This window comes from Panicum virgatum, chromosome 1K (genome assembly GCF_016808335.1).
Source record: "Panicum virgatum strain AP13 chromosome 1K, P.virgatum_v5, whole genome shotgun sequence".
Taxonomy (NCBI): Eukaryota; Viridiplantae; Streptophyta; class Magnoliopsida; order Poales; family Poaceae; genus Panicum; species Panicum virgatum.
In genome coordinates this window covers 11915685-11943492 of record NC_053136.1, presented here as the reverse complement: position 1 = coordinate 11943492, position 27808 = coordinate 11915685, and the positions used below count along the sequence as shown (strand labels likewise).

General features: G+C 45.2%; 2 protein-coding genes across 4 annotated transcripts; one reads left to right on the top strand and one right to left on the bottom strand.

The window, feature by feature from the left end:
* Positions 1 to 6793: 6793 nt before the first annotated feature.
* Positions 6794 to 9398, top strand: LOC120695148 (aquaporin NIP1-1-like). The gene is made up of 4 exons (XM_039978458.1): positions 6794 to 7067; positions 7598 to 8020; positions 8178 to 8239; positions 8863 to 9398. Exons 1-4 carry the CDS (start codon positions 6936 to 6938, stop codon positions 9086 to 9088), a joined length of 843 nt encoding a protein of 280 aa, XP_039834392.1. The 5' UTR covers positions 6794 to 6935; the 3' UTR covers positions 9089 to 9398.
* A 748-nt stretch (positions 9399 to 10146) lies between these two features.
* LOC120695127 (probable LRR receptor-like serine/threonine-protein kinase At1g53430) lies at positions 10147 to 27111 on the bottom strand. Of its 3 annotated transcripts, none has more exons than XM_039978443.1 (24): positions 26723 to 27111; positions 24748 to 24916; positions 24561 to 24632; positions 24418 to 24486; positions 24261 to 24332; positions 24092 to 24163; positions 23555 to 23626; positions 23404 to 23475; positions 23225 to 23296; positions 23043 to 23114; positions 22890 to 22961; positions 22526 to 22597; positions 22312 to 22389; positions 22093 to 22152; positions 21973 to 22011; positions 21826 to 21875; positions 21371 to 21741; positions 20722 to 20917; positions 20448 to 20579; positions 12981 to 13135; positions 12221 to 12431; positions 11888 to 12122; positions 11307 to 11457; positions 10147 to 11096 (listed from the first exon to the last, which is right to left on the bottom strand). In XM_039978443.1, exons 1-24 carry the CDS (start codon positions 26832 to 26834, stop codon positions 10677 to 10679), a joined length of 3096 nt encoding a protein of 1031 aa, XP_039834377.1. In that variant the 5' UTR covers positions 26835 to 27111; the 3' UTR covers positions 10147 to 10676. The 3 variants fall into 3 exon arrangements, with proteins under 3 accessions (XP_039834377.1, XP_039834371.1, XP_039834385.1); XM_039978437.1 differs by having other exon boundaries at positions 20448 to 20582; positions 26723 to 27065; XM_039978451.1 differs by lacking the exon at positions 26723 to 27111 and adding an exon at positions 25123 to 25583 and having other exon boundaries at positions 20448 to 20582.
* Positions 27112 to 27808: the final 697 nt, after the last annotated feature.

The following is a 27808-nucleotide window of genomic DNA, read 5'->3' as shown; positions in this document are numbered from 1 at the left end:
CCTTGGTCAACGTTGAACCGACGGTCCAAATACTTGCATCGCCCTAATTGACGTACCATTGTCCAGAGAGCATGTTTGGAGGGACTAAAAATCGCATACAGCACCGGTTTAACCGACGCATCTAAGGAAGGCATCGGTGCAATTGACATACTATTGACCAGAGAGCATGTGTTGAGTCGATGGAAACTCGTTTAAGCACCGGTTTAACCGATGGTTATGATGGAGACCATCGGTGCATTAAGCATACTATTGATTAGAGAGCTTGTTTCGATGGAACAGAAAACACCCTTCAGTACCGGTTTAATCGATGCCCCATCAGAGCATGCACCGGTGTAATGACGCAAGCTTGCACAGTGTGTCAGGGTTCCAATGGCTACTATTTGGACACAGAGAAACCGGTTTAACCGACACCGCCCCATCAGTTCTTCCGATGTTCCCGAAATTTCTGCAATAGGTTTCCAACGGCTATGGGGGCTTCTCCACTCTATATAAGACCATCCCCTATCTCATTTATGATGTCTTTGACGCATTGAATACCTGAGGCCACCCGAGAGAAGAGGAGAGAGTGCTTTGAGCCAAGAGATGAAGATCTAGAGTTTGATTGAGTTCCAAACTTGAAGAAATCATCCTTTGTAAGTTTAGTAAGTGTGCTTGAGCTTAGGACCAACTGAGTGTAGGTCAAGTGATGGCTTAGGAGCTTGTTACTCTTGGTGTTTGATGACATCTAGACGGTCTTGGTGATCGAGAGGTTCTTGGTGAGCTCTTGGAGTTTGTGGGAGCCCCAAGAAGAGAAACTTGTACACGGTGTGAAGCTCGCCGTTCCGGAGATGGAGAAGGAGCATTCTTAGTGATCACTTGCTCCTTGGTGAAGCAAGGGAGCAATACCCTCTGTGTGGGTGCTCCAACGTGGATTAGGGGGAGCGTCAACTCCTCGATACCACGGGAAAAAATCCGGTTGTTTCGTGTCTCTTGCATTTACTTTCAAGCAATTAAGTTTCTTTGTTTGTGACATTGCTCTCAATTGCTTGTTACTTGACTAGGACAATCGCATGATAGTATGACTCTTGTTTAAGGTTGGTTCTTGCTAGTGTGTTTCTCCTTAGGTAAAGATGAGCATGTTAGTTTGTATACCCACTTAAGGATCAATTGCTAGTGTGCTCTAGCACTACTACAACATCCCCCATCACCGCCGGTTCGAAATGAGCATCACCGCCGGTTTGGGAGGCGTTGGATTTAAGTCGTTGGTGATAGGAGGGGTCATCACCGCCGGTTTCAAAACCGGCGGTGATAAGAGGGCTTATGGCCGCCGGTTCATAAACCGTTGGTGATGAGTGCACCCACCGTTGGTGATGAGTGCTCACCACCGCCGGTTTGTGGATGAAACCGGCGGTGAAGGCCATTTTCCCATAAAAATATTCATATAATAATATTGCACCGTTTGTACAGCATATATAATATATCATTATAGCAGCAGAATTCAATCACATGAGCTCATACATCGAGATTAAACGAAAGGGTTCATACATCAAGATTAAAACAAAGAGTTCATACATCAAGCCTAGTTTTTGAGCCTCTCTCTGTAGCAAACTTAACAAGCTGCCCATTTCTCTCTGGCTGGGCACTTGATATGATCCTAGATATTAACAATGTGACTTATTACATGGAAATTGGACAGAACATACATGACTTCAAAATTCAGAAGAGCATGCAAAATGTCAACAAGACATGAGACAATCAGGTTTGTAAAAAGATGGAAATACATACACAACAACCTTAGCCGAAGAATAAAATGCAAGTCTGAGAGAACTGCAACTATTTTACCGCGAAGGGATCATGTTGGAGGATTTCCAGAGCCACATCATCCCTGTTAATTGTAACTGAAACACCATTAGCATGATACCGTTTATACCATAAGTAGAAGAATTCACATCATGTGCTATCTGTCAGGTTGTGAAACAAAATCAAAACAATGCCAGATTGTTAAATTAGCTAAGAAATGTGCAGATAAACTTATGGAAGAAAGGCAGATGGGGCAAGAAAATAGAAAACAAGTTTTAGGTTATAATAGTACTCAAAATTACTGACCATAGAAAAAAAACTTGTTTTAAAAATCAACAGGTCATGTCTTGCAAACAAGGGCTCATTAAAAAGAATGACTCTAACATACACAAAGACATCTTAAAAAAAAGACAGCAGTACAACCCAATGAATTTCAGAAAAGATAACCAGAACATTCACTCACAAGAAGTTTCTGGACATCTGGGGCTAGTGACTCAGAAAATTCTTTCCCACCAATGTTACCTACCTGAAAAATATTTTAGTAAAAGATATAACACATAATGGACACTAAATGGTGCTAATTGTGCAGGACAGTAAAGTAAAAGCCTTAAAAGCTGCAGCCGTCTGCATGAGCTGATGAGATTGATACCCCTAAATCATTCAAAATGGTAGGTCTCCTTGACAGACTGTTGCAATCAATCACTGTTGAGACTTGAGACAATAGACATCAATGCCCACGCGACCAAAAGATGTAGCTGAACAAAGTATAATTCTATCAGACGTCGAAGAGTCTGAAACTAGGACGGCTCAAAACTACACCGCGGAACTACCCTCCCGAACTGACTAGTGACTACCAATCAGCAATTCAGCACCACGCAGCTCCTCAATTATCGTTCAGCAGGGCATTTCGAGCAAAATACCCAACGCCCAACCCCTCAATTACACAAATGCATTTGCAGCTAGCAACCTGCAGCATCAAACAAAAAACTATAAGAGAACGGAGGGGAAGCTAGCGTGACCTTCTCATTTTTGAACCGCGTGCAGCGCCGCGCCTGGCCGGCCGCTGCTCCCCGCCGCCCGCGGCCGGCCGCTGCTCCCCGCCGCCGCCGCGCTAGCTGCGCAACGCCGCCGTGTCCGCACCCCCACGCAGCACGGGAGGAGAGTCATGGAGGGGAGGGGATCCGTGCGCCGCGCGGCACTGGAGGGGCGGTGATGAGCCGTTTGCAATGATCATATCTGTAGTAGTGTAGTCTATAGGATTCAAATTTTGGACAATACTAATTTAGGATAAGGACTCACTAGAATTTTGAAAAAGTACCAATTCAACCTCTTCTTCTTGTGCCTCGATCCTTTCAAGCAGTTAGACGTGAGCGGCTGCCGGCCGGCGTTGAGACCATGCACGTTGAGACCGGGCAACGGCCGCACCGTCGTTCTGCAGACTGCAGTGCGCGCGGCGGCAACCAAGGTGCCACGGGCCACGGCAGGGGAGACCTGATCGAGCTCTTCGCTGAGCACATTAGGCAGCTGCGCGCGCGCACACACACAGAGAGGGATGCCAGAGGTGTGAAGCCATGGTTACTACCTCTTCTTTTTAGCTGGTTATTTTCAGCGTTCGCCGAGCAACGGCCAACGGGGTCACCGCCTCACCGGCCAACTGATCCTGGCACTTCACCAAGTTTTGCCTGGCCCTTCGACCTGCGACCCCTCGTTTGCTCGATCGGTGACGCTTCAGCAAGGGTCAATGGAATGGATCGGAGAAGCTAGCAAAAAATTTCTTTTAAAAAAGGTGTCTAGATGATCATTTTGTGCTAATTGCGGTGTCTACTAGCACTCCATTATCGTCCTCCCATGCATCCACGTAGGGCGAGCGCGGCCTCCGTTTCCAATATACCTCAACTCCTCGCTCATCTTGGGACGGTCGCATCCGTGCAGGTTGCTCCCGCGCACGTTAATTGTTAGGGATGCAAGTGGATAACTTTTAGATACACCTTCAACTCTCTTTAGTTTAAAATATTATACTAGTTGGAGGTGCCCCTAAAAATCACCCATTGACACCCCTATTAATTGTAACAAGGAATAAACTGATTGACCCGTGGCATAAAAGAGACTGCAACTTTTTCTATGGTAATTAAATTTTATAGGATTTTGTTTGGCATATCTTCAGTTTCTCTTGAAAGAGTTGGTGGAGCAGCTTCTCTGGTGAAGCTGAAACTGTTTTGAAAAAACGCTCGGCGAAAGAGCTTCTACATGAAGCTGTGTGAAGTCACGTCTTTTATGGCTTCACTCCGCTCATGGAAGCACATGGATGGTTTCAAATTTGAAACTAGTCTTAAAAAAATCATTTGGTATAACTTCATGTGAAGCTTTTCGTGAAGCTGCCCAGCTATGCCAAACGCGGCCTAAATGACATACCACGTTGATACTTTTTGAACCTAATGAGACTAGCCGTGAAATAGCTTGTGAGGGCGGGCTCAAGGAGGCAGGTTACTGCGTGTTGGGAAATGATCAAACGAGGAGCCACTGGGCACCGAGGTGGCGTGCATGATGGCCCGGTCAGTATACAAAGTACATGCGAAATCTTGAAAGGCTAAATCTGCTGTGGGACACTTTTCAATGTTAATTTTAACAGTTGCACACTATTCAATCTTATATTTGCCAATAGATACTTTTCTAGTTTAAATATTTACTATAAGACATTATATTCATTAAAATAATAATTTTCAAGTTCATAGGGGAGAGAAAATGAGTAACAGGGTCAAAATGCCACTAAGAGACCATGCTGCCCAGAAATGTTCATAGACAATAAAATCATTATTTTATCATATAGTTTGCATTTCACAATTGGACTGGAAAATCATTGTTTTAATGAACATAGTGTCTTGTAGAAAATATTCAGAGTTTAAGAGTGTCTATTAAGCCACTCTATCGACAGTTACTAAGACCATGCATGAACTAGGTACCTCTCATATCTCTATTTTTGTATGAACTCTGTCATGTCAGCGAGTTTAATACTCATGACATTTTTATTGAGAGTGATTTTAGCAAAGTAGATGATTGAGTAGTGTTCAACGGCTGCCAAATTTACCCAATCTTGAAACGAGCCCCGTCCGAAACCAATTAAACGCGACCACTCTTGTTTGTTGGTGCGCCATAAAGCGTCGCAGCTGCTCATCAGCTCACCTCTCTCCTCGCGCAAGCGACGCTGAGAATTGAAGAGCCGGCCCCGGCAGGCCGGCCGTCGACGCTTTTGTTATTGCAACCTTAAGTTAGCGACAACGATTTGTGTGATTGGATCATGCATGCGTGCGTGTGCTGCTCTGCATACCCTCCTGCTCTCCCAGCCGTACGATCTCGCCTTTTTCTAGCTGTCTCAACTGTCCGATTACCAATCTCCCCGTACGCCGGCACTGCTTGTTTCTGGGATCCAGTTGGCAGTTTACCAGTACTAGTCCTGTCATCCTGTGCTTAATTAGATGCATATGCTAGCTTCTTCTATACTATCGTTGCTGCGCCTGCGTAGTAGTAGATGATCCAAATTGGTGACTCTTAGTCGCACTTCCTACCTTCTTTATTTTAAAATTTTATGTCACTTCTTCAAAATACAATATTAATTTAAAAAATTAGTATAAATATTTTTAATTACACCCCAAATATGAAATCGTATTGGAGTGCTACTCATCCCTTAGGTAAGAAATACTATGCATGTTTAGAAAAAAAGATAAATTTTATTAGAGGATAAACCGGACCATCCTAAATAGTTTGAGGGAATAAATCGAGTTTAAATTTTGTTTGGAGTAAAGCGGACACAGTAGGTTGGTGAGAATAGTAAAATGGATTTCTTTACATCATAAATAAATCCGAGAAACTTACCCGGTATCAATGAAGAAATATTTCAAGGGAATCATACGCATTTGTTCTTATTATTATCAAATCAGTATTCTAAAAATTACCGGTTGTGGTATTTACCGAGAAAGCAGAGCAGGACTACTTCTGTAGTTCACCATTTCAGCCCTTGGATCGCGCCCTTTCGATTTAAAATTCCAGCTTTATTAACTCTTCCACCGCACAGCAAGTAACTCTGCGCGGTAATCTCTGGATAGTCAAAACTGAACATCTCCAAGAGACTAGCTAAATTAGACCAGTTAAATTCGCTTTTAGCAAGTTATCTAGCTAGTCATTTAACTATTCAAGGGATGGAGAAACCAACGGACTAGTAAAATCTTCCTCTTCATATCCAACTCCTCTCTCTCCTCTCCTCTGTTCCAGTCACTGTCGCGTGGGCCCCACAACACCATCTACCCCCCTCCTCCATCCATGGCAGATGCAGGCCAGCCTCCCGTGGCCGCCTCCAGCGCCACCCTCGCTGCCGCCGCCCCTCCAGCACCGTCGCCGCCCTCTCCAGTGCCGCCGCTGCTATTTGACCCGCCACCGCCGCCGATTTGACCCGCCGCCACCTCCAGCGCAGCTGCCGCCGCCGATTCGCCCCGCCGCGGAGCCCGCGCCGCCGTGCGCTGGGAGCCCGTGCCGCCCTCCGCCGTGGAGCCTGCGCAGGCCCTCCGCCGGGATCTCGCGCCGCCTCGACGACGACAGGCTCGACGGGGGCTTCGACGACGGCGGCCTCAACGGTGGTCTTCAACGACGGCGGACTCGACGATTTGCCCCCGCAGGAGCCGGGGGGAGCGCAGGAGCGGGGCTGGCGCGGCAAAGATGCCTATCGTGGGGCTGATTTTTCCTAGCGAGATACCGAGCGGATGGAGATAAAGAGTCCGTTGGATGATAATTTTATGAGGTTTTCTAAAATTTTAGCTACCCAGAATCTTTTTACAGAGCCTCTTGGAGATACTCTAATCGTCTAATTACCTCTCCCCACACGCCGCCCCACAGTAAAAAAAAAGCGCCCCCACGAACCAGGAGGCCGAGTCAATCCAAACGGCACGGAAAGCGATAGCGACGACGAGGAGAGAGAGGGAGGGAGCGGGCTGGGCTTGGCGCCAATAAATAGGCGCCCGGGTCATCGGCCAACCCCCATCGCCCGCTGCTCTCCTCCTCTTCGTCCTCCTCGTCTGTTCACTCCGGCCGGGCTCTGTCCTCGATCCTGCGCCCATCTCCATCTGAATCCCAGCTAGCGTGCCACCAGAGGAGAGGAGAGGAGGGAGATGGCCGGAGGCGGTGACAGCTCCCAGACGAACGGAGCTCGCGACCAGAGGGCCATGGAGGAGGGGAGGAAGGACGAGTTCGCCGGCGATCGGGGCTGCGGCGCCGCCATCTCCATTCCCTTCGTTCAGAAGGTGAGGCGGCGGTTTCTTGGCTTCCGTCCTCCTCCTCCTGTCTCGTCAAAATGATCTTTTGTTTCTGGGATCGATCGCAAGTTTCCTGGTCCGCGTCGCCCTGCATTATCATGTTCAGATTTACCAAGGCTGGTTTTGTGTTCTTGTTGTAGATCCGACCTTTCCTAGCATGCCAACTTAGTGCCCCTGATTCAGGGGGAGCTGCATGCACTAGGCCAGAGTGTGTGCATGGCGTGCAAAACTGGCACATCCGGCCTCAAATAAAGAGAGTTTAGTAGCATGAGAGTCGCATCCAGATGTCAGCTACCACTAGCAGCACCCACGCAATCAAACCCTGCCCTGTCTGCATCTAGCGTACGTCATGACAAAAAACCAAGCGCATGAACACAAAGATCGATGAACAGTAGTTAATTAGTTCTGCATGAAGCACGAAGAGTAGTTCTTCCCATGGAAAAAAAGACACAAATTATAGAAAGATTATTATTTTTTCTTTTCAAAAAAAAAGAACCCATGCATTTTTGGGCACGCAGATCATCGCGGAGATCTTCGGCACCTACTTCCTCATCTTCGCGGGGTGCGGCGCGGTGACCATCAACGCGAGCAAGAACGGCGCCATCACGTTCCCGGGGGTGGCCATCGTGTGGGGGCTGGCGGTCATGGTGATGGTGTACGCCGTCGGCCACATCTCCGGCGCGCACTTCAACCCCGCCGTCACCTTCGCCTTCGCCACCTGCGGCCGCTTCCCGTGGCGGCAGCTGCCGGCGTACGTGCTGGCGCAGATGCTCGGCTCCACGCTTGCCGCCGGCACGCTGCGCCTCATGTTCGGCGGCCGCCACGAGCACTTCCCCGGGACGCTCCCCACCGGCTCCGACGTGCAGTCGCTCGTCATCGAGATCATCACCACCTTCTACCTCATGTTCGTCATCTCCGGCGTCGCCACCGACAACAGAGCCGTAAGATTTTCTTTTCTTTTATTTCTTCTTCTTCTTCTTCACTCGGCATGAATTTGTTCCAAAAACGAATTAGTTAATTTAGTAACTAATAACTTTGTGAAGATGCGAGATAAATCTGATGATGAAGTTAATTAATTACCTGTGGTTGTGCATGCAGATCGGGGAGCTGGCAGGGCTGGCCGTGGGCGCAACCATCCTGCTCAACGTGCTCATTGCCGGGTATGACTCATCACTCGATGACACCAGTTCGAAATGTTTACAACGATTTAATTAAGAAATTAATCTGGGTTTATGAAGTTCCAAATTTTTTAACTTTTCACACTGCACCCAAAACCATCACCTCACAGTAAAGAGTAGTTGTAGTAGGGAAGTAGTAGTGTGTTCTTTTTCCCAAGTCAAAAAAATGAAAAAACAAAACGAAGATAGGTTTCGATGTGGGTGTCGCTGTCGGTAGCAGGGTTTTAGGGAGCCATAAAGACCGTCATGTGAGGCGAGTCATGGCGTACTACCAGGAGCAGCTTTGAATGTGGTTGGTGGTGACCAGTGCACAGCCATTAATGTGAACGTAATACCACTGGTACCATGTACTACGTGTGTGCAGAGCCTCTCTCTCTCTTGTGAACACTGACCTGTGTAGAAAAAGTCGCCAGACTTTCTTTTGTTCATTTTGGTAATTTTGGTGTGGTAATACTTTGAATTCTGAGAAAAAGGGACTAACTGTTTCTCATAATCTTGTATTTTTTTCTGCTTGACTTGACTGGCTGCTCAAGAGGGAGAAAACAAAACAAAACAAGGTAAAAAAACAACGAAAAGCTCACAAATGTCTTGTTCCCTCTCCTCAGGCCCGTGTCCGGCGCGTCGATGAACCCGGCTCGTAGCGTGGGCCCCGCGCTGGTGAGCGGGCAGTACCGGTCCATCTGGGTGTACCTGGTGGGCCCGGTGGTGGGGGCCGTGGCGGGGGCCTGGGCCTACAACCTGATCCGCTTCACCAACAAGCCCCTCCGCGAGATCACCAAGAGCACCTCCTTCCTCAGGAGCATGAGCAGGATGAACTCCACCGCCGTCTGATCCGCCACCTCCTAATCGTATTCATCTCAACCGCGACCCCACCAGCCAGAGCTGATGTGGCACGTGGGGCCTGGGGGTATTTCAGTAATCTATCCACCTGTGAGAGTGTATATGCTGCTATATATGTGAGTGTGTGACAGTGTGTGTGGAGGACATGGGGAATGAAGGGTTGATCAGAATCAGGTGGTGACTGTTGTTAGCTGATGTGGCAGTGGTGTCCATGTACGCCTGTTTCGATAACTCGAATTAATCATCAGTGTTGGTGAGACATGTCATCATCCCCCATGCTTAACTTTACTGTTCATGGACCTGCAATTCTGCAATTCCAAACGTGTTTCGTTTGGGTCTTTGGAAGGAAAGGAGGTTGTTTCCCAGAACCAAACTGCTACTCTCTGTCTGCCTCTGATCTTGTCTCCGTGCAAGGCTGCCAAAAGAATGGCCACTGAAGCGAATCCACTCACTCTGGTGATAGCTGAACCTGTTCTCTTTGGTGTCGCTGTGTTGTGCACTTGTGCTTGCCAATCAATGGATAACTGAACCTGTTTTCTTTGGGGCTGTTTGGTTTAGAGCCAACATCAGCCACAAGACTTGTGGCGTGGCCGAACCTTTGGCGGACGAAACGGCCGCCACACCTGTGGCGAAAATTAACCAAGGAACGAGCCGTAGAATCTTGTGGCAGCCAAAACTGAATCATGTACCAAACACTGGCCAGTTTCCGTGGCAGCTGTAGCTGTGGCGAGGCGAACGTTGGCTCTAAACCAAACAGCCCCTGTGCCCCTGTGTTTGTCGACCAAAGGATCCCGAGGCTATCTTCTCAAGGTGGTCGCTCTAGGAAATTATAGGATTTAGTTCAAGTTTACGCTAACCCCCTTCTTTGCAAACAGGGCCAAAATGGCACACCTGTGTTCTCTAACATTGCATTGCACAGCTGTAGGCCTGCGGTGCCTCTTTCCAACGTAGAACTGTGAGGGAATTCTGCAAAGAGAACGGCGACATAATTGATCAGTTAATCATTCGCCCCGTCTTGCCCTAAAAAAAAGTTAATCATTCGCCCCTCATGCAGCCAAAGCAATAAGATTATACATTATAGAGAGGGCACATGACAACATGATCTGTCGCTATAAGTTACAAATTGGAGCAACAGGTGTATGGTAAGTAAATCTTTAGTCAGTATGCTAGGAAAACAACATGGTTCTTGCTACCAGATTAGCGCATCCGGATTAGTTAATTTGTACAATCCATTTGCTGGATATGAAATAGGTGACCTAGGGCACACAGATTGCCTACTCCACCCGAGCTCCTGCCTGGATGCATGGTGGGGACCACACATTCACACGATATCTATCAGTATGCTCAATACATTTTTCCTTGTGAAGGGCTTGCATTGCACATTCCGCGTCTTCAGATCTCTATACCATCAAGTTGTAGTACTCGGTTTTGGCGGAACTCAGTCAGATCCTTTGGACCATTTGTAGGAATCATTCACTTGCTGAAAGCATCGAATCGAATGTTTGCTCTTTACAACGGCAGCATTGGGCCAAAAAAATTGCCAACACCATTGCAGCCTAGCAACTGCTAACAACACAGCTCACAGCTTCAGAGAAGAGGAGCTCGAAGATGGGAGGTAGCCACTGTCCTTGCTGGTGTGGAGCAAGATCGAAGGATTGCTTGATGGCATCTGGGACCAATCTGTTTTGCTGTCATTCATGGAGCATTGGGATGGCATCTGGGACCAATCCGTTTTGCTGTCATTCATGGAGCATTGGGATCGGGCAATGTCGAGTCGCAAGTCCTCACTTAGATTGTCGTCATCAGGTACAACCTCGATGGGGATCTGACCACAAAGCATCTTCACCACTGAAGACATTCTTGGCCGCTGAGTTGGTGACGTTTTTGTACAAAGGAGAGCTATGTTCAGCAGCCTCAGCGCCTGTTCTTGCAAGTAATCAGAACCGAGACGCTGGTCCACCAATTCTAGCAACTTCCCTTGCTGCTTCAACCTTTCGGCCTGAGGTTGGTGAAAACAAACTTTAGTAAAGCAACTACTTGAACACACAATCAGCTGAACTATGAACAAAAGCTGTGCAAGTTTAACAGCAGCTTAACAGAAGACGGAGTTCTAAATAACTTTGTCAAGTAAGATTAAATTAAACTTTGATGTGTTAATTGTGAAGTTGAGTCCTAAAAGATGAGAAAAAACAGCAGATCAATGTCATACCCAATCAAGAAGATGCAGATATTCTTCATTAGACATGCTATTTATATTGCTCATGCCACTAACAATCTCTAGTGCCACCACTCCATAGCTGTAGACATCTGCTTTGCGTGTCAAGCATCCTCTTGTGGCATATTCAGGTGCCATATAACCACTGACACAACAAGAACCACCACCAAAAATAGCATCAGATAGGCATAGACTTCACACGTAAGTATGTAAAATCCTACACCCTACCTCCACAAATATAAGGAATTCCGAGTTTGTCCTAAGTCAAAATATTCTAAGTTTGACCAAGTTTATAGAAAAGAACAATAATACTTGCGATATCAAATGAGCACCATTAGATCCATTATGAAATATAATTGCATAGTTTACTTCTTTCATGTGGTAGGTGCTAATATTCTTCTCTATAAAATGGGTCAAACTTAAGATAGTTAGAACTAGGAGTCTAGGACAATGTCTGTGGACGGATAGAGTATCATAAACAGAGACAGCAACCATAGAGATCTTTTCAAAAAGGTTAAGAAATTTTATTGCACTAGAAAATTAAAGAACAACGAAGCACTAGAGAATCAGCTTACACAGTTCCAGCAATCCGAGTGCTCACGCGGCCACAGTCATCATTCAGTTTAGCCAAGCCAAAATCCGATATTTTTGGCTGCAGCTTTTCATCAAGAAGAATATTTGATGGTTTAATATCTCTGTGGACGATTTTTAATGTAGATTCTTCATGGAGATAGGCCAGGCCTTTCGCAGTTCCAAGGCAGATGTTGTACCTTGTTGTCCAATCTAATTTCAACTGATGCTCTGTGCGACCTAAGAAATGTCTTATTATTAGAACAGCATGCACTTACTAGCTATTAGGGTTTTACTACTGTAAGACAAATTCACTACCAGAATTTATAATGGCTTACCAAAAAGCGCACGACCAACACTGTTATTTTCCAAGAATTCATATATCAGCAGAAGCTGATCCCCATCAATACAACAACCAAAGAGCCTCACAAGGTTTGGATGCCTTAGAGCCGATATTATTCCAATCTCGTTTAAAAACTCACGATTTCCTTGGCTTGACTTTGAAGACAGTTTTTTTACTGCAACTATAGTTCCATCTGGCAGTGTTCCCTGAAGACAAGAGATTAGTGTACCATTTATTTCCAGATAACTCTGAACAACTCCATAGATGTTCACCAAAGAAGAGGAAACAAAACGTGCTAAATCAAACTCCTTGTTTCGCAGCTATGAATGAGCTTGTCTCTCTTGATGATTATTTCCAGATATGTTCATTGTTATCTTAACCCCATGAGTATGTTGTGTTGAGATGGTTACCTTGAAAACAGTTCAGACCATCCTTTCTTTGAAAAAAAAAAGATTAGCATCTAATGTCATGAAAAAAGGCATTGCTTTGGTTTTCTAATTTCACAAAAACTACAAACACGATACATGATCAGGAAAAAGGATTAGTACTTCGCGATATGTTTTAGTACTCAGCGACTAAAAAGAGATATATATTATCATGCAGTTTATTTCGTTGCTTCAGAAGTAATGAAATTTGGGCGTGATCCCTGCTGTGGAAAAATCATGCAGTTTACGTGGAAGTGGGCAAGGTAACAAAGTACACTATTTTTTCCATGCCACCAGAAGGGACGTTATATTAAAATTCATAGCTTTTACCTTGTAAACAGGTCCAAAGCCACCTTCTCCTATTTTATTTGCAGGGTCAAAATGTTCTGTTGCAGATTCAATCTCTTTCAGGCTAAAGAAATACTGTGCCCTTGTTTGAAGCTCTGAAGTATTAGTTTTCCTTCCTTGGTAAAAGGAATGTCTACCTGTGATGACACATGGCAGTACAATATGAATGCTGATGGTATAAATACAGAAGTGGTTTAAAATTTAAAATACCTGACGAAAACAATATTAATTTTGCCAAATTTAAATTTGCTAAATCATTGCACATAGCACAGAAAAAGTACCTTAGAAACATGAAACAAGTTATTTTCAACCATAGCTAAGCTTTATGAGCCTAACAAGCTTAAAATTAAGATAGACAAACAGCCGTCAAACAAGTTGAACAAGGAGCTTAGTCCACTATGTAAATGTGAGGTCTTCCCTACCTCACAATAACAAAGACAAGACTGTCCTTTGTTTAGAAAGAAATACAGCGTGGTACAATCAGACAGGAAACAACCATATTACACTGAACATCCAACCGTGTTAGGAACATCATACATGTTCTAAATGCAAAATAAGAGGGAATATTGGAGTTTCAGTGCACGGCAAATACTCATACCTAAAAGCATGAGCTCAACAGACACAAAGCACTAATATTAAAACTGCAAGACAAAAGGACAATGTGATCTTCAATCATTACCCAGTGAAGAGTCAACAGTGTTTTTTGGTATGTGTAGAATAATAGAATTGGTGGATGATTGATTGTATTAGCTTGAGCCTTGGGGCTGAATATATAGGGGTACATGACTTGTAGGGCAAGGAGCCTCTCCTACAAATATAGTAGGATACGGATACAATCCAAATCTACCTAATATAGAGATATCCCTAATATACTCTAACATCCCCCCACAGTCACAACGGGAGCATTGCAGACGGTGAGACTGGAGAGAAGTCGACGAGCTGACATCCCCCCGCAGTCACAACGGTCAGTGCGCCGCAGATGCTGTGGCTGGAGTGGAAACCCACAAGGTTGCTCAAGCAAATGGTAGCCCTTTGTGCCGATGTCGAGGTAGCCGAGCTGGAGGGTGAATAGCCATGGTCGAGGATGCCGTGCGTAGGGTAGCCGTGGTCAATGTAGCTATCGAGTTAGCCGATACAGAGGTAGCCGCACATGAAACCGCTAGCGCGCAAGGGGGCGCCAAACAGTGATGCCGCGGATGCACCGAAGATGAAGACGGTGATGCGTCAAGGACGAAGCGAAGATGACGCCGTCAAACCGCCAAGGCCGAGGCGAGTACTGGGTTTGCCAGACCCAGTAGCACGTCAGGGACGAAGGCACGCGCCAGTGTTGCCAATACCGGACGTACAAGGGAGAGCGCCCAACCAAGTCGCAGAATGTAGGGGACCAGCAGAGGTCTCGACGACAGTTGCGGTGCAGGCCGGCGACGGAGAAGAAGCCGAATTAGCCTGCAGTTGTCGGAGTAGACGAAGTAGGCGAAGTTGAGACGGTGGTGGTGGCGACGAGGTCGTACTGGACGAAGCGTGGAGATAGGGCAACCAAGCACTAGCCCAAAAGGCCAGCTAGCTTGGCGTAGTTGTAACACCCCGGGTGTTTACACAGTAATTAAATAGGTGTCTGCACAGTAATTGTGTTTGTGGCTATGCATCTTGTGCTTGAAATGCGTAAAAAGTATCTTTTTGTAATTATGAAAGGTTATATGTGTAATTATAATTTTATGCAAGGTCCTTTTTGCAGTTGTGTTGAATAGGTTGTGTAATTATAGTTTTAGTGGAGGGTGTTTGTGCAAAATTTCAGTGCATTTAATGCATGGTAGTCATTTTGCTTGTAAGTCTACATTTGAAGTGATTTTGCTTTGAAAAAGACAAAATTCCTAGAATTTAAAATCCCTCTTGTGTTTTCAAATTTAGCTCTCTATCCTTTGGTCAAATAAATTTTTGCACAACATCAAAGTTGTAGCTCTTGAAAAATTGAACAACTTTCATGTTGGGCACTTTTTCATTTGAGCTTTGGTTTAAAAGTTATCGTTGTTTTACAGTGGGGTCCCTGGAACTTTTGGTAATTGCAAAACGAACCTTTTCTTCCACCTCCACCCCCCTCTGCTCTGTTTTCTCTCTCGCCGCCGACAGCGCCGCCCGTCACCGCCGTGGAGCGCCTTCCCGGCCTTCCCGGCCATTAATTCGCCGTGCGCTGGCTCCCACGCGTCGCGGGCGAGCTCCTCCCCCTCCTGTTGCCTCGCGCTGGAGCCTCCACCCCTTGCCACGCACCCCCGCCGCGCCCAGAATCTCCCCGACGGCCGCCACCGCGACGCCGCCGTGGAACGGCCGCTGCAGAGCACGCCGCCCTCTTCTAGCGAGCGCTTAAGCACTACTTAAACCCCAGAGGTCGATTTCGCTCGTCCATTTCCTCTCCCCTCGCTCCCACGCCGCAGAACGCCGCCGCCGCCCCACTTGAACCCCGGCGAGCTCCACCCCACCGCGGAGCCGCCAACCCAGACCCGCTCCACCCCTACATCCCCCACCATTAGCACCGCCTCGACCTCGCGCAGCTCCCAGGCCTTTTCCCCTCGCCCAAACCTCACCAGAGCCATCCCGCCGCCGAGCTCCGAGCCCGCAGGCCGCCGTCCATCGCCGACCGCCCTCCTCCAACCCTCTCCCGACGCGCTAAGTACACCAGGAGGTCCGCCCTGGCCTGCTCTCCGTTTTCCCCAACCCCACCCTCGCCGCCGGCGATCGCCGTCGCCGGTTTTGGCCGGTCAAACCACCGCCCCCTGCTCTGACTCGGCCGGGGACTTGTTTGTTAGAATTAGAGAAAGGCCAGGGGGTTATGTGAATAGACTATGACTCATTTGAATAGTGCCACTAAGGACTGCTTTGTAATGTTTTTCAGTGAACTTTGAAATTCAATATCAATTCGTACGAAATTCGTAAAATAGCAAATCTTAATGTTTTGGAATCCTCTTGAAGAGCTCTATGCAGTAGAACCAGAATATGTTAGGCTTTAGTTGCAAGTTTTTGCTGTAGATTTTGTTTTGTGTTACTAGGTATATAAATACTTGTTCTTTAATCTTTTTCTTATCTGATGCTTGAAAGCTTGTATTGCTCTGAAATTTTGGTGGTAGTTTACTCTTGTTACACTAGCTTTGCTATAAAAATTTCATGATCAGTTCTTTGTTGTAGCTTTTTATTTGATTTAATCCTTGTTTAGTATACTTTATTCATGGTAAATAGTTTCTGTTCTTAATAAATCGTGAAAATATTCCTGAGTGATCTTCTGGAGTATATTAGCTTGTCCAGGAGGTTTGAGCCTTAGTTCATGGCTAGATCAGGGGCTAAAAATAAATCTTGCTAATCTGTTGTCTGTTTTATTTATTTTCTCAGATTTATTTCGGTATAGACAAAATCATGAAAAATTCACAGTAGATAGATCATCCCTGTGTAGATCTCCTGTTAAATTTTGAGCTTCTGTTGTGATCTATTTTGATCTGTATAATTCAAGCTTGTACTAGGTGTTGCCTGCATAAATGTTTTATTGTGATTAAATGGCTACATGTCTTGGCATGATTTTTGTAGGGTAGCTTAGTCTGTTCATGTTCTGTTTAGGGTAATTTTTGCTAGATTTATTGCTATTTGTGATCTAAGTTGTTTATTTATTTAGCAAACCTTGAGTTAAGTGCTATGGGAATCAACCCCCACTTGTTAATAAAGTTAGTTAACTTCTTTTGTGCTGTTGATCATGATGCCTTGTGTAGTTAAATTTGTTATTTAACTACTCTATAAACGATTGCCCATGTGTGGTTGTAATGTTGTTCTTGCATTACATATAGATACGACTACTTTGTCGGACGGGACGTACGAGTTGATTCTGGAGTCTGACGGAGGTGATCTCGAAGCTCAAGTGAACACTGCGGAACTAACTGAAGCCCCGAACCAAAGTTCGGAAGAGCCTAGCGCTGAAATAGTTAGCAACTACCGAGAAGGCAAGCCCCGGACATAACCCATATTTTAAATTATTATCATTTACTGTTATTACTTACTTGTGCATTTACAGTTCTTAGGATTTGAATTGAAACCCTAGATGCATGATCCTAGGAACCTATGTACTGAACACTAGACCTGAGTTCGACTATCTGCTAAGCTTATAGGAACGGTAAAAGTCGAGTGATTGCCTGTCACTCGCGAGCTTTATAGGAATTGCTTGTTTACTTTCTGTTATCAATATAAGGACGACGGACGGGGTTGTGTTCGATATCATGTCCTATGTGAGACCCCGTCTGTGTTGATGAACTTGCTAAGGTCACGGTGTGTGGTAGTGCTGGTTAAGTTTTTGAAAGTACTAGTCACATGCCGTAAATATGGTACGCGGCAAGCCTAGTAGCCGATTGGACCGGGGAGTGGATATACCTCCCACTCTCTCAGTAGGGATAGGTTTTATTATATGTTGCGCAACACTACGATTTCTAGGGACAAGGTTCGGCCTTGGAGCCCTGTAGTCGGGGAGAGTGGCACTATCCACAAGCCGGAAAGAAAGGTTAACGGTTGTTTGGGAATGACCCGACGATATTCCAGACGTGTGTGCTAGGTTACCCTTGCAAGGTTGAATTTCGATTCAGAATCGTCCGCCTCTCACGATGAAATGAGACTGCTTGATCTCTTTGCCACACAGAGTAATAAGAGCAACAATATTCTTATTAATCTTGATGTTTGCTTAGAAGTTCCACCATGTTTGGTTAGTAGATGCTTACATAGAATGGTTAATCAACTAGAATCTTGAAGCTAAAACTTGAAAGTAAGGACCTACTCTTTATTGCTTTTCAGCAAAGAAAAACCAGAGCCTTACAAAGCCTTGCATAGTCTAGCTAAGGTGGGCTACTTATACCCGTTGTCGGTTAAGTCTTGCTGAGTATTAGAATACTCAGCCTTGCTATTGAAACCCTTTTTCAGGTATGAGTTTTGAGGATCAGATCGCTAGCTTATCCTATCCTTGCTCGTTGCCTCCTGGCTGGTCCGTAGAGTGGGATACGTCTTCGGCCGGCAATGACTATGACGAGTGATACCATGCTTGGGCTAGCCTGGTATCCTTTTTGCGACGTGTTGTAGCCGTCGTGTTTTATCTTCCGCTGTTTTAAACTCTGAACTTACCCTTATGTTTTGTATAACTGTTTTACTTAAGTTGGTTTTGTAATTATCTTTTGAACTGGTTTGTAATCTTTATTATGCCTGTGTTGTAAAATTGTGATTGTAATATCTCTGGACTCGCCTTCGTGCGGGGTATGCTTGTTCGATCCGAGAATCGGTGGTTGTATCGGGACGTTACCCGACAGACCAAAAATTGTTCCGTTTGAAATGCGTTTAAGCTAATGTTGCCTTTATGGTGATGGTTTACGCACTTGAGCCGGGATAATTTAGGCGATTCTGCCACAGTAGTGGTCGCGGCGGCGGCGGTCGTAGAAGTCGGCGAAGAACTCGAACAGCTTGACGAAGACCATGCACAGGGCGCAGCGACATCTGGTCGACAACGAGGTCGTGGACGTGGTCGGCGGCGGTGAGGATGCAATGGCGAAGGAGACCACGGGTGGCGTCGCTGCTACCCGAAGAGGCGATGCAGCAACAGTCCTCCATACTTGGGGAAGAGGCGCGTAGTACGAGGACGAACGTCACGGGAGCCAGGTGGATCACACACGTCGGTTGATCAGGCCGAGTATGCGTGAGGCGAGACGACGATGAGCAAAGCTGGCGGAGGCGTCCCGATCGGTGGAGGCGATGATGAGCCGGCGGAGGATGACGCGCGGACGAAGCGGCAAGGTGGGCAGTGCAGACTGGCGTCCCCTAGGGCGCCGTCCATCTTGCCATGCCACACAGTCGTAGTCGAGGCCGACGTCGAAGTAGAGGCGCGAGGTCGACAGGCGGTGGACGACTCAATCCCAATAGCGAATCGGGAAAAAGCTATAAAAAAAAGATACAGCAACAGCATCTCGTGGAGATCCTCCGGGTGTGCCTGGCACAGACACCTTCAATCTCTTTCCTTCTCTTCCTCTACAGTCAAAGCCAAAGGCCCACAACCAGAGAGAAACAGAGCCGGAGGGAGAGAGAGGGACGGTCCGGCAGGAGGCAAAAATAGCGCCGGGGTCGACCCGCCCGACGACCGTGACGGGTCGGCGGCGGGGGCAGAGCGGAGCGGAAGCAGGCAGGGCGGGGGCGCCCGGCGCCCTTCCGCGAGCTCAGTGGCGGATGGCAGCGACGAAGACGGCGGCGAGGGGCGGGGCCGCGGAGAGGTCGGCAGACAAGGGAGAGGCTGTGGTGGCGGCGCGTCGGCTATAGAGGGGTGCCGGCCGGCCGCTAGGACGGCGACCACGGCGTGGAGCAGAGGAAGGCCACCGCCACGGCCAGAGAAGCCTTGTCCGGCGATGTGAAGCAGAGGAGGGACGACGACACCCGGTGAGTTCCTCATGATTCGCTGCTGCTTGACGACGACGGCGGCGGATCAGATCGATCTGCCGCGACACCTAGAGGAACGGCAGATCGAGGGATCCGCCAAGAAGTGGTGAAGGGCGCCCCCCCCGGAGATCGGCATCTCCCCGGGGGGGCGCTAGCGAATCGTCGCGGGGGCGCACTGGATGCGCGTCGTTATGGTCAGGAGCGCCGGCGGTGGGAGAGGAGGGGCGCCGGCGGCGCGAGCAGCGGAAAACTAGGGTTTGAGGCCCAGGGTTAGAACCCAAACTCGTGATACCATGTAGAATAATAGAATTGGTGGATGATTAATTGTATTAGCTTGAGCTTTGGGGCTGAATATATAGTGGTACATGACTTGGAGGGCAATGAGCCTCTCCTACAGATATGGTAGGATACGAATACAATCATAATCTACCTAATATAGAGATATCTCTAATATACTCTAACAGTATGAATGTATGATTTGTGCGCATAACAAACATTTTTCCGACATGAAAACAGATCAGGATTGGAAGTAGAGAGGGTGGCGAGGGTGTCTCTACGATGGCGGCGGCGCTTGGATAGGAAGAAAGCTGCGATTGGATTCTTACCGGTGGCAAGGATCCATGGATCAAGGGGTTAGGGTTTTTACTTCCCGAGGCAAAAGCGAATTTGGTGTAACATTACCAAGTGCAATGGAAGGTGGGGTGAAACATGCAAAGAAATCCCTGTCCAATAGAAAAGATGACATACACAAAAATTGCACAATATAACAGAAAAATGACAAACTCGTACAAAGGTCATGTATTCGTGTAGAATCAACAAGGCTATCCGGTAAAAGAAAACGAACTCTAGGCTATGCTATATTCCTGGTTTGAGCTGCTCAAGCCAATTTGTTTCGAAAGAAAAGGTAAAAATAAACACACTCGCTATACTACAGAAATAACAAAACTAAAACAAAGGCAGGAAGCATGACATAGGATGTGAATGATGGTGGCTTAGAATAAGAGATGAACTTACCGTTTCCTTTCGTGTTCTTCCTTGAGAAGACTTTGAAGTAGAAAGCTATCAGCAGAAGTGTGATAGCGAAAGATGCCGCGCCAATCACAATGGCAATCACCACTCCAGTAGGGAGTTCATGGTGGTTCCTGCCTGCTGTACCGACACCAAGTTAGCAAATTCCCAACCATATAAGAAGATATGGTTCTGAACAACGTTTTTTTCCTTCTTCTCTTTATTTTTTGCAAATGGAGCCCAAGAAGTGCCAATAAATATGGTGGTGTGAAGTACTCACTCTGAGTCACTGATATGGCTGAGATCAGCGGACCATACACGCCGCGATAAGGTATTGCTGTAGTGCCTTTGCCTCCCCAGTAGAAGTGAATTTCCAGCGTGTTGTCTGTAATGTTGGTGGTAAAAATTCTGGTGATCTCACGATGAGGGCCGCCAGCCTCATCTTCGATGTTGAAATCCTCCAGAACTTTAGAACCCTGAAAAGTTATCGCAAAGTTCAGGTAACAATGCATTAGAAAACAAAGGATCTGTTTTGTACTCTGCAAACTTTGTCAAGTAGGAATTAGGATCAAATAAATTCATTAGAAGATTGTAAAGTCAGGCAGTGATACAAACAGTTCAGGAGTAGCTGTTACAGCAATAAGTTAAGCCAACAAAAACTAAGCTGCTCAAACTAATAAACACTTTGACATGTTCTTGTAATCTCATATCCAACTTCTGATGTTCACAACATCATAACTTTATCAGTAGGTTTGTAGTACACAAACTGTTTTCAGATTATAATCGCCAGTCATTGACAAATTGCTTGTATTTGCAAGATTTAACTGACCAGAGGCAAGTGTGACAAACTAGAAAAGTGGTACAATGAAAACCAAGATGCCAGCCTGATTGTGATAGGTTGGAAACAGCAAAAGGAAGAGACACTTTACCTGGATGAAGACATCAAAAACACGCTTGCCGTTGCTGGAATAAGTATGATCGTCTGTGAATACAATCTCAGCAAAATGAAGCTTCACCATATATTCAGCATTCTCCATGCAAAGGCCATAGTATTTCAATGACAGAGGTGAGAGACGAGCTTCAGTATATAGCTCGGGATAAGCCAGGGTCAGTTTCGATGTGTTTCTAGCAATGTAATCACCATTCTCATTACCCACAAAATCACCAGTACTACTATATGCCCATTTCTTATCATCAGATAAAATAAAAGTTGATGTTCCTATTTGGGACGAATCATCCTCATAGGTATTCCCATTGACTGAAACACTTTTGCCTCCACAGTTGATGAACAGAGAGGAATCTGAATATATTTAAATGAAATATTCAGCACTCAGTTCTCAAAATACTGACTGTTAGTAACTCTGTTGTATGTAAATAAACTTACAACGTGGTCTGGTTGTGCAAGGAAGTCTCTTTCTTAAACACGGTTGCAACCTTGCAAAAGCAAAATAATTGTCAATTATAGCTATTTTCTTTCATGGACTCTTAACAGTAGAAAATATTGTCTTGAACTATTTTTGTACGATCTTACGAATTGTCATTTGAAGATGAAAAGCTTGACACCATATTTCTGCAATTACAGCATGCAAGGCATGTGAATACCATGAAAAACTAAGTTTATTGTAGGTGAAGATCTTTGAAATTTACTTACAGGTTCACTTGCTGACACTCAGATGGAGGGTTGCCTGTGAAGTTATTATATGATATATCCCTGCAGAGCATTAACCGTTGTCATGGAACAATAAATTGAGAGGATGAAACAAAATTTTGAATGATTTCATTCTTTAAGAAGTTATTAATTGGTCTGTACAGAAATGTATGAATGAAAATAGTCAGTCCATACAGAAGTACTAAGTTGGAGAATACGCACATGTTTACTTTATTGCTTGCTTTGTTTTTCAACATCCATGAAGGAAAATCTCCAGTCAGTATATTCTCAGTCAGGTACCTAAGTTTTTTATAAAAAATAAATGAGGTTCTATTATATAATTACAGGTGAAAGATAACTCTTGATAGAAAGCTATTTGCGCATCACAAAAAAATTGGGAACTTAAAACAATAATCTCACAGAACGCATATCTCACAAATATTGTAGTGCCACCATTCCTCCAAAATTTACTGGAACTTGACCAGTCAACTTGTTGAAGCTTATATCCCTGAAATTAATACAGTTCGTAGTAATTATGTGATCAGGGATTTCCGTGACCATGTGCATCAAAGGCTTACTGATGATAAAGGTACAATCGCAGAAAAATAAAATGTGTATGGAATAATAGGCAATGGGTTTGGATGAGCACTACTAGCCATCCCTAGAATTAGTACATGCACTCCATATATCTTTTTTTTCTTTTTTATTATAGCCCTATTGATGATTGGACATTGCAAATGGCAAAATTAAATGAAGAGAAACTGTACTCTTAAAATGACTAGTCAAAGCATATTACTTACAAGACTTTCAGGTACAGCATCTGTCCAAGGTAATAAGGTATTTCACCATATATGGAGCAATTTCGTAGGACCCTGGAACATAAAGGAAATTCAGTATTATAGTGGAAAGGATTACAGGGTGGCCTGGTTAAAATCACAGAAACATAAACTCACACTTCCGTAAGGTGCAGTGCATTTTGTAAGGGAGGAAATTTCATGTTTGGTCCACTCAAATCAGTCACCCTCCTGATGATGCATTACCTTTGGTCAATCACAGTCCTCTTTAAGTACCAAACTCCAATACAAGATAAAAAAATGTAATAAAACCACAATGCAGCATGTGAAATGTATCATACAGTTCTGTCAAGTTCTTCAACAAGGAAATTTCTGGAGGAATAGGTCCACTCATCGATGTACCCTGCATATCGCTGGAAAATGAAGATACAAGGTTAATATGGAAATCTGAGTAAATGAAGGTCTTTCTGATTCACTTCAACTGAAGGTCATAAGATGTTTGATATCAGAGTGTACTAACATTCTGTTGACACTCTGCCAGTTCTTTATGAAGCTAGGTATTTTCCCTGAGATACTGTTCCCATCAATACGGCTACAATTATTCAAACAGAAAGTTAGAACTTTCTGGGGAAGCAAGAACTTTACACATGGTGAATATGAATGGGACATACAAATCTGTCATATTTGTCAGCCTGGAAAAGGTTGAGGGCAACTCTCCTGTGATGATATTTGCAGAAATGAAACTGTAAGAGAAAAATGAGAAATGATTCCAGAAACTTTGCAAGATAATTAGTGCTAAAGAAATAAATAAATTTCATTTGAAGATGCACTCATGACATTTGGGATCCATATAATTTATCAGCCTGTTAATAGAAGAGAAAATATAAGAGTATAATTTTACTTATGCACGTCCTTACAGTTTGTTTATGCTAACTGACGTAAAAACTATAACACAACATTTACATATAAATGATGCATTGATGCTACTAACATATGGTTTGTTAAAGTAACAAATCCATGTCATGCCAAGATCCAAAATTGCTGCAGATTTTCTTAATATTTAAAGGCTGTTAATTCAATTCGAGGTACCTTCTCTTAAGTCACCACAGATAAACAACAATGATAAAAAAAAATCCTTTGATGAAGATCTAGCAAGGGATTAAAATAAAGGATTTGGTACAAGATGATGGTTGAGAACAAGGGTTTACAATCTCTGCAAAGTGCTGATGTTACCCAGCTCTGGTGGAATTGGACCCTCGATCTGATTGCCTTCTAACTGTCTGCGGAAATTGGTTAAAGGTTACCCCTTCTCTCATCTTTCAGTTTTACCTCCGGCAAGTTGCAGGTACTTGCAACAGGAGCAGAGATACAACTCACATAGATTTCAACATGGGCATGCGTCCAAGTTCCTTAGGTAATGTTCCAGATATACGATTTCCCTGGAGTGACCTGTATTTTCGCCAGAATGCTGAACAAAGGACACACACCGACATGCATACGTCTGACAAAATGATGGTGGCAGTGCAAGACATACAGATTGTAAACAGGTAGGTCACCCCATGATGCTGGAATGGGTCCTTGAATGAAGTTGCGCGACAAGTCACTGCAAGGAATGCAAACTATGTTGTCCTGGTTCACAGCAAATATGCTGAATCTCAGGTAGCTTGATGAACTTACAGATAACGCAGATAAGTAAGGTTGACAACTTCATCCGGTAGAACTCCACTAAGATTCTGCCGCATAAGCTCCCTATAATTCAATAGCATTGAACTTAAAATGAAAGACAATGGAACTATACTCAAGGATTCTTTGTGAGCACCATTTCAGAGTAAAGAAAATAGCAGAATAATGGAGCATGTCTTACAATCTGATAATATGACACTCTGTATTGTTCTTGAATGAACAATCACATGTCACATTACTGATAATAAATCCTGTGGAGTTGGCCCAATTTCCTGATGCGCTACATGGATCCACACTGAAATCCCAATCCGTCTTGTTAAGCTTGGTCGCTATACCTTTGAGTGCTTCAACTGGAAAGGCAAAGACAATCAAAATTTCAGCGAAATAGTTAGTATGTACAAAATGTTGGATTATTAGCAAAAAAAAGTATTTCATTCTGCTGCCCTAGGAAGCAAAAGAATTAAAAAAAAAAAAGGTGCCAGAGTAACAAGGGAAACAAGAAGCGTCCCTGCATTAAGATGATACAGGCAGGCACACCATCTGAACATCGCACAACCTTCAGTAAGAATGCAATCAGCTGCCATGGTCCAACATTTGTAGGCAGTAGAAGCACTGCGAAACCACTGTCACGGCCAACCTAAAATATGGCTAAGTTGAGCAGCATGCTACAGGCAACAGAGCTCACGGCCATCACTTCACTTGAGCAGTGCATTACCGACACCAGCGCATCTTGCCAGCTCTGAGCACCAACGCAAGCGCCCGGCAAGCGACTCAGCCATTTTGTCAAACACTTGGCGGGCACCACACCACCCATTGGACCAGAGGCCAGAGCAAGTCGGCCCCCCGCGCCCGGCAGCTGCCAGCAGCCTTCGTCGTGCCCCACGGCGCGCGGGGTTGGACCCTCGAAGGCGAACGCCGACGACCGTAGTCAAAAACCAAAGGCGAGAATTGTCTCCCCTGATAGGGTTTGTTTAGTTGGCTCGCTCGGCAAGTGGGGAACTGGCCTAATCTTGACGATCGCTCCCTCCCACGTGACGACATGCACAGTGAATTAGATCTAGGCTGTGTTTAGTTCCCAAAAACTTCCCCCCAAACTCCAAACTTTCCATCACATCTCCATCACATCAAAACATTAAATATAGCAAATGACTCATGCATGGAGTACTAAATGTAGTTAAATAAAAAAACTAATTACATAGTTTTGATGTACGTTGCGAGACGAATCTTTTGAGCCTAGTTAGGTCATGTTAGGACAATATTTGCCACAAACAAACGAAACGTGCTACAGTACGCTACAGTGACTGATGTGACTTTTCGCATCCACTTTTTACACTCTTTTTACGGAACTAAACACACCCCTAGTGTTTTGCGCTAACGACCCTAATAAATAACGACGACATTTTGCATCAGCACCCTGTTCGTGGTAGAGACTAGTCTAATCACTGAACACTGTAGTTTTCCAGTACCAGATCAGAGGGAGTAGGAATTGCAAGAAGGATCACGAGAAAAAAGTTTTTTTTCTTGGTGCCCAGACCATGTCTGCGCAACAATTTGCAGAGAATTTGTATCACAAAAAGAAGAAAAGAAAACAATTTGGTGGCGCAAGTTCAAGTGCAAGCGTAGCAGAAAGTTGATGGAGCTCAAAGTCCGGCCAGTGAGAAGAGAGAGGCGTGACGGCACCAAACCAAACGCAGCATGGAAAAGTTAAGCCAAGTTGCGCACAAGCTTCAAGCGCTTTGTGAAGTGAAAAAAAATGGAGATAAGATAATTTCAGTGTTAGTTCTTATCTGATCATCTTAATTAGCAGTGATGTGGTGTTGCGTGCCCTACTGCTAGTCTCTTAAAAAAAAATTCGAATCCGATATATCACATATCCCTGCCTGGCCCCTTGGTTACGAAAACAAGCATTCGCCGACACAGAAATTGCAGAATCGATTTTTTTAAATGAAAAAATGCTAAAAGATCACGCGTTATCCCAGGAGTACGATTCGATGTATGCGTAGCTCAATCGAGATATTCTCAGAGTTTTCCCCGGACGGAGGGAAAAAAAAGTGCTAATGGTAGACAGATCCGAGAACAAGAGCAGAGCTCTGGAAACTGAAGGCATGGAGAGGAGAAAAATCTCATCTCAGGGGGTGTGCTGACGCGAGCCTCACCTTCTTGCTCCGGCAGCCGCGTCGTCCGCGCCCCCGAGCAGCGCCCGCCATTGCTGCCGCCGAGGCCCAGGAGGAGCAGGACGAGGAGACGGACGCCGCCGCCGCGGGCCATCCCCTTCGGCTCGCTCCCCTCCTATCCTTTCGTCCCCCCTCGCCGGCGGCTGTCCTCTCCTTGTGTCGCCGCTCAGGTGCCCCAGCTGCTCGAGACTAGCTAGAGCGAGTTGGCAGGCGAGGCCTGTCCGGCCTGGCCTCTCGCGTGCGTGCGCGAGAACCTCTCGTTCCTCTCGGCAGGGGCGGGCAGGCGGCTGGTGGTTTTGCTCGTGGCCGGCACTGGCACACCAGCCGCCGGCCGCCTCGGGATTTGACCTCGGATATCTTTCGCTGCTGCGCGAAATTCTATGGTCACCGCCGGTGAGCGGACTTAAACCAACCTCCCAGCGCCCGTGGTGTAATGCCCCTGTGCTTAACTAACAGAAGTAGCGTGAAAGCATGTTAAACGCCCGAGTGTTAATTCACTCTCCCATCTGTCTTACGTCAGATGGACCTCGTGTTAGTGTGGACAGGACAAGCCGGGGTTTAATTAATGGATCGGCTCGGTCTTCTCGTCTCACCAGGTGACTTAGATATTGCATTCCAAGTCATCATCTGTTTGACATATGAGAGCAAATATTTTAACAACACTAACAAATAATTATTTACTACGAACAAAAAGTTAAACATAAAGAATAAATAATAATGCAACGAACAAAATATTACACATCGCGAACATTACAAACAAAAAAAAATCAACATCACGAAACAATTTAATCTACAAAGACAAACAAATGATTCGGCATTGCAAACAAGTTAGTTACACACAAAAAAATACATCTACATCAAAAAAATAGAAAAATAAAAATAAAAATAAAAAAATTAAAAATTAAAAATCGGTAGACACAGTATAGACCGTCCAACACTAGTGACTTACGCAAATACAAGATCTAAGTCACCTTAAAAGGAGTAAATCTGTTAATTAAATTATGGTCTCTTGATGAATTAGAAATTTGTATATGATTTAAATAAATTATTTGTCCGTTTGTTATAGAA

Excerpts from the sequence above, each read along its gene's own strand:
- LOC120695148 (XM_039978458.1), top strand. The coding sequence starts at position 6,936 with ATGGCCGGAGGCGGTGACAGCTCCCAGACGAACGGAGCTCGCGACCAG. Across the intron at positions 8,021-8,177 it reads TCGCCACCGACAACAGAGCC|ATCGGGGAGCTGGCAGGGCT; the intron begins GTAAGATTTTCT and ends TTGTGCATGCAG. Across the intron at positions 8,240-8,862 it reads CTCAACGTGCTCATTGCCGG|GCCCGTGTCCGGCGCGTCGA; the intron begins GTATGACTCATC and ends CCCTCTCCTCAG.
- LOC120695127 (XM_039978437.1), bottom strand. The coding sequence starts at position 26,834 with ATGGCCCGCGGCGGCGGCGTCCGTCTCCTCGTCCTGCTCCTCCTGGGC. Across the intron at positions 24,917-26,722 it reads GCGGCTGCCGGAGCAAGAAG|TTGAAGCACTCAAAGGTATA; the intron begins GTGAGGCTCGCG and ends TTGCCTTTCCAG. Across the intron at positions 22,962-23,042 it reads GCACTGCACCTTACGGAAGT|GGTCCTACGAAATTGCTCCA; the intron begins GTGAGTTTATGT and ends TTTATGTTCCAG.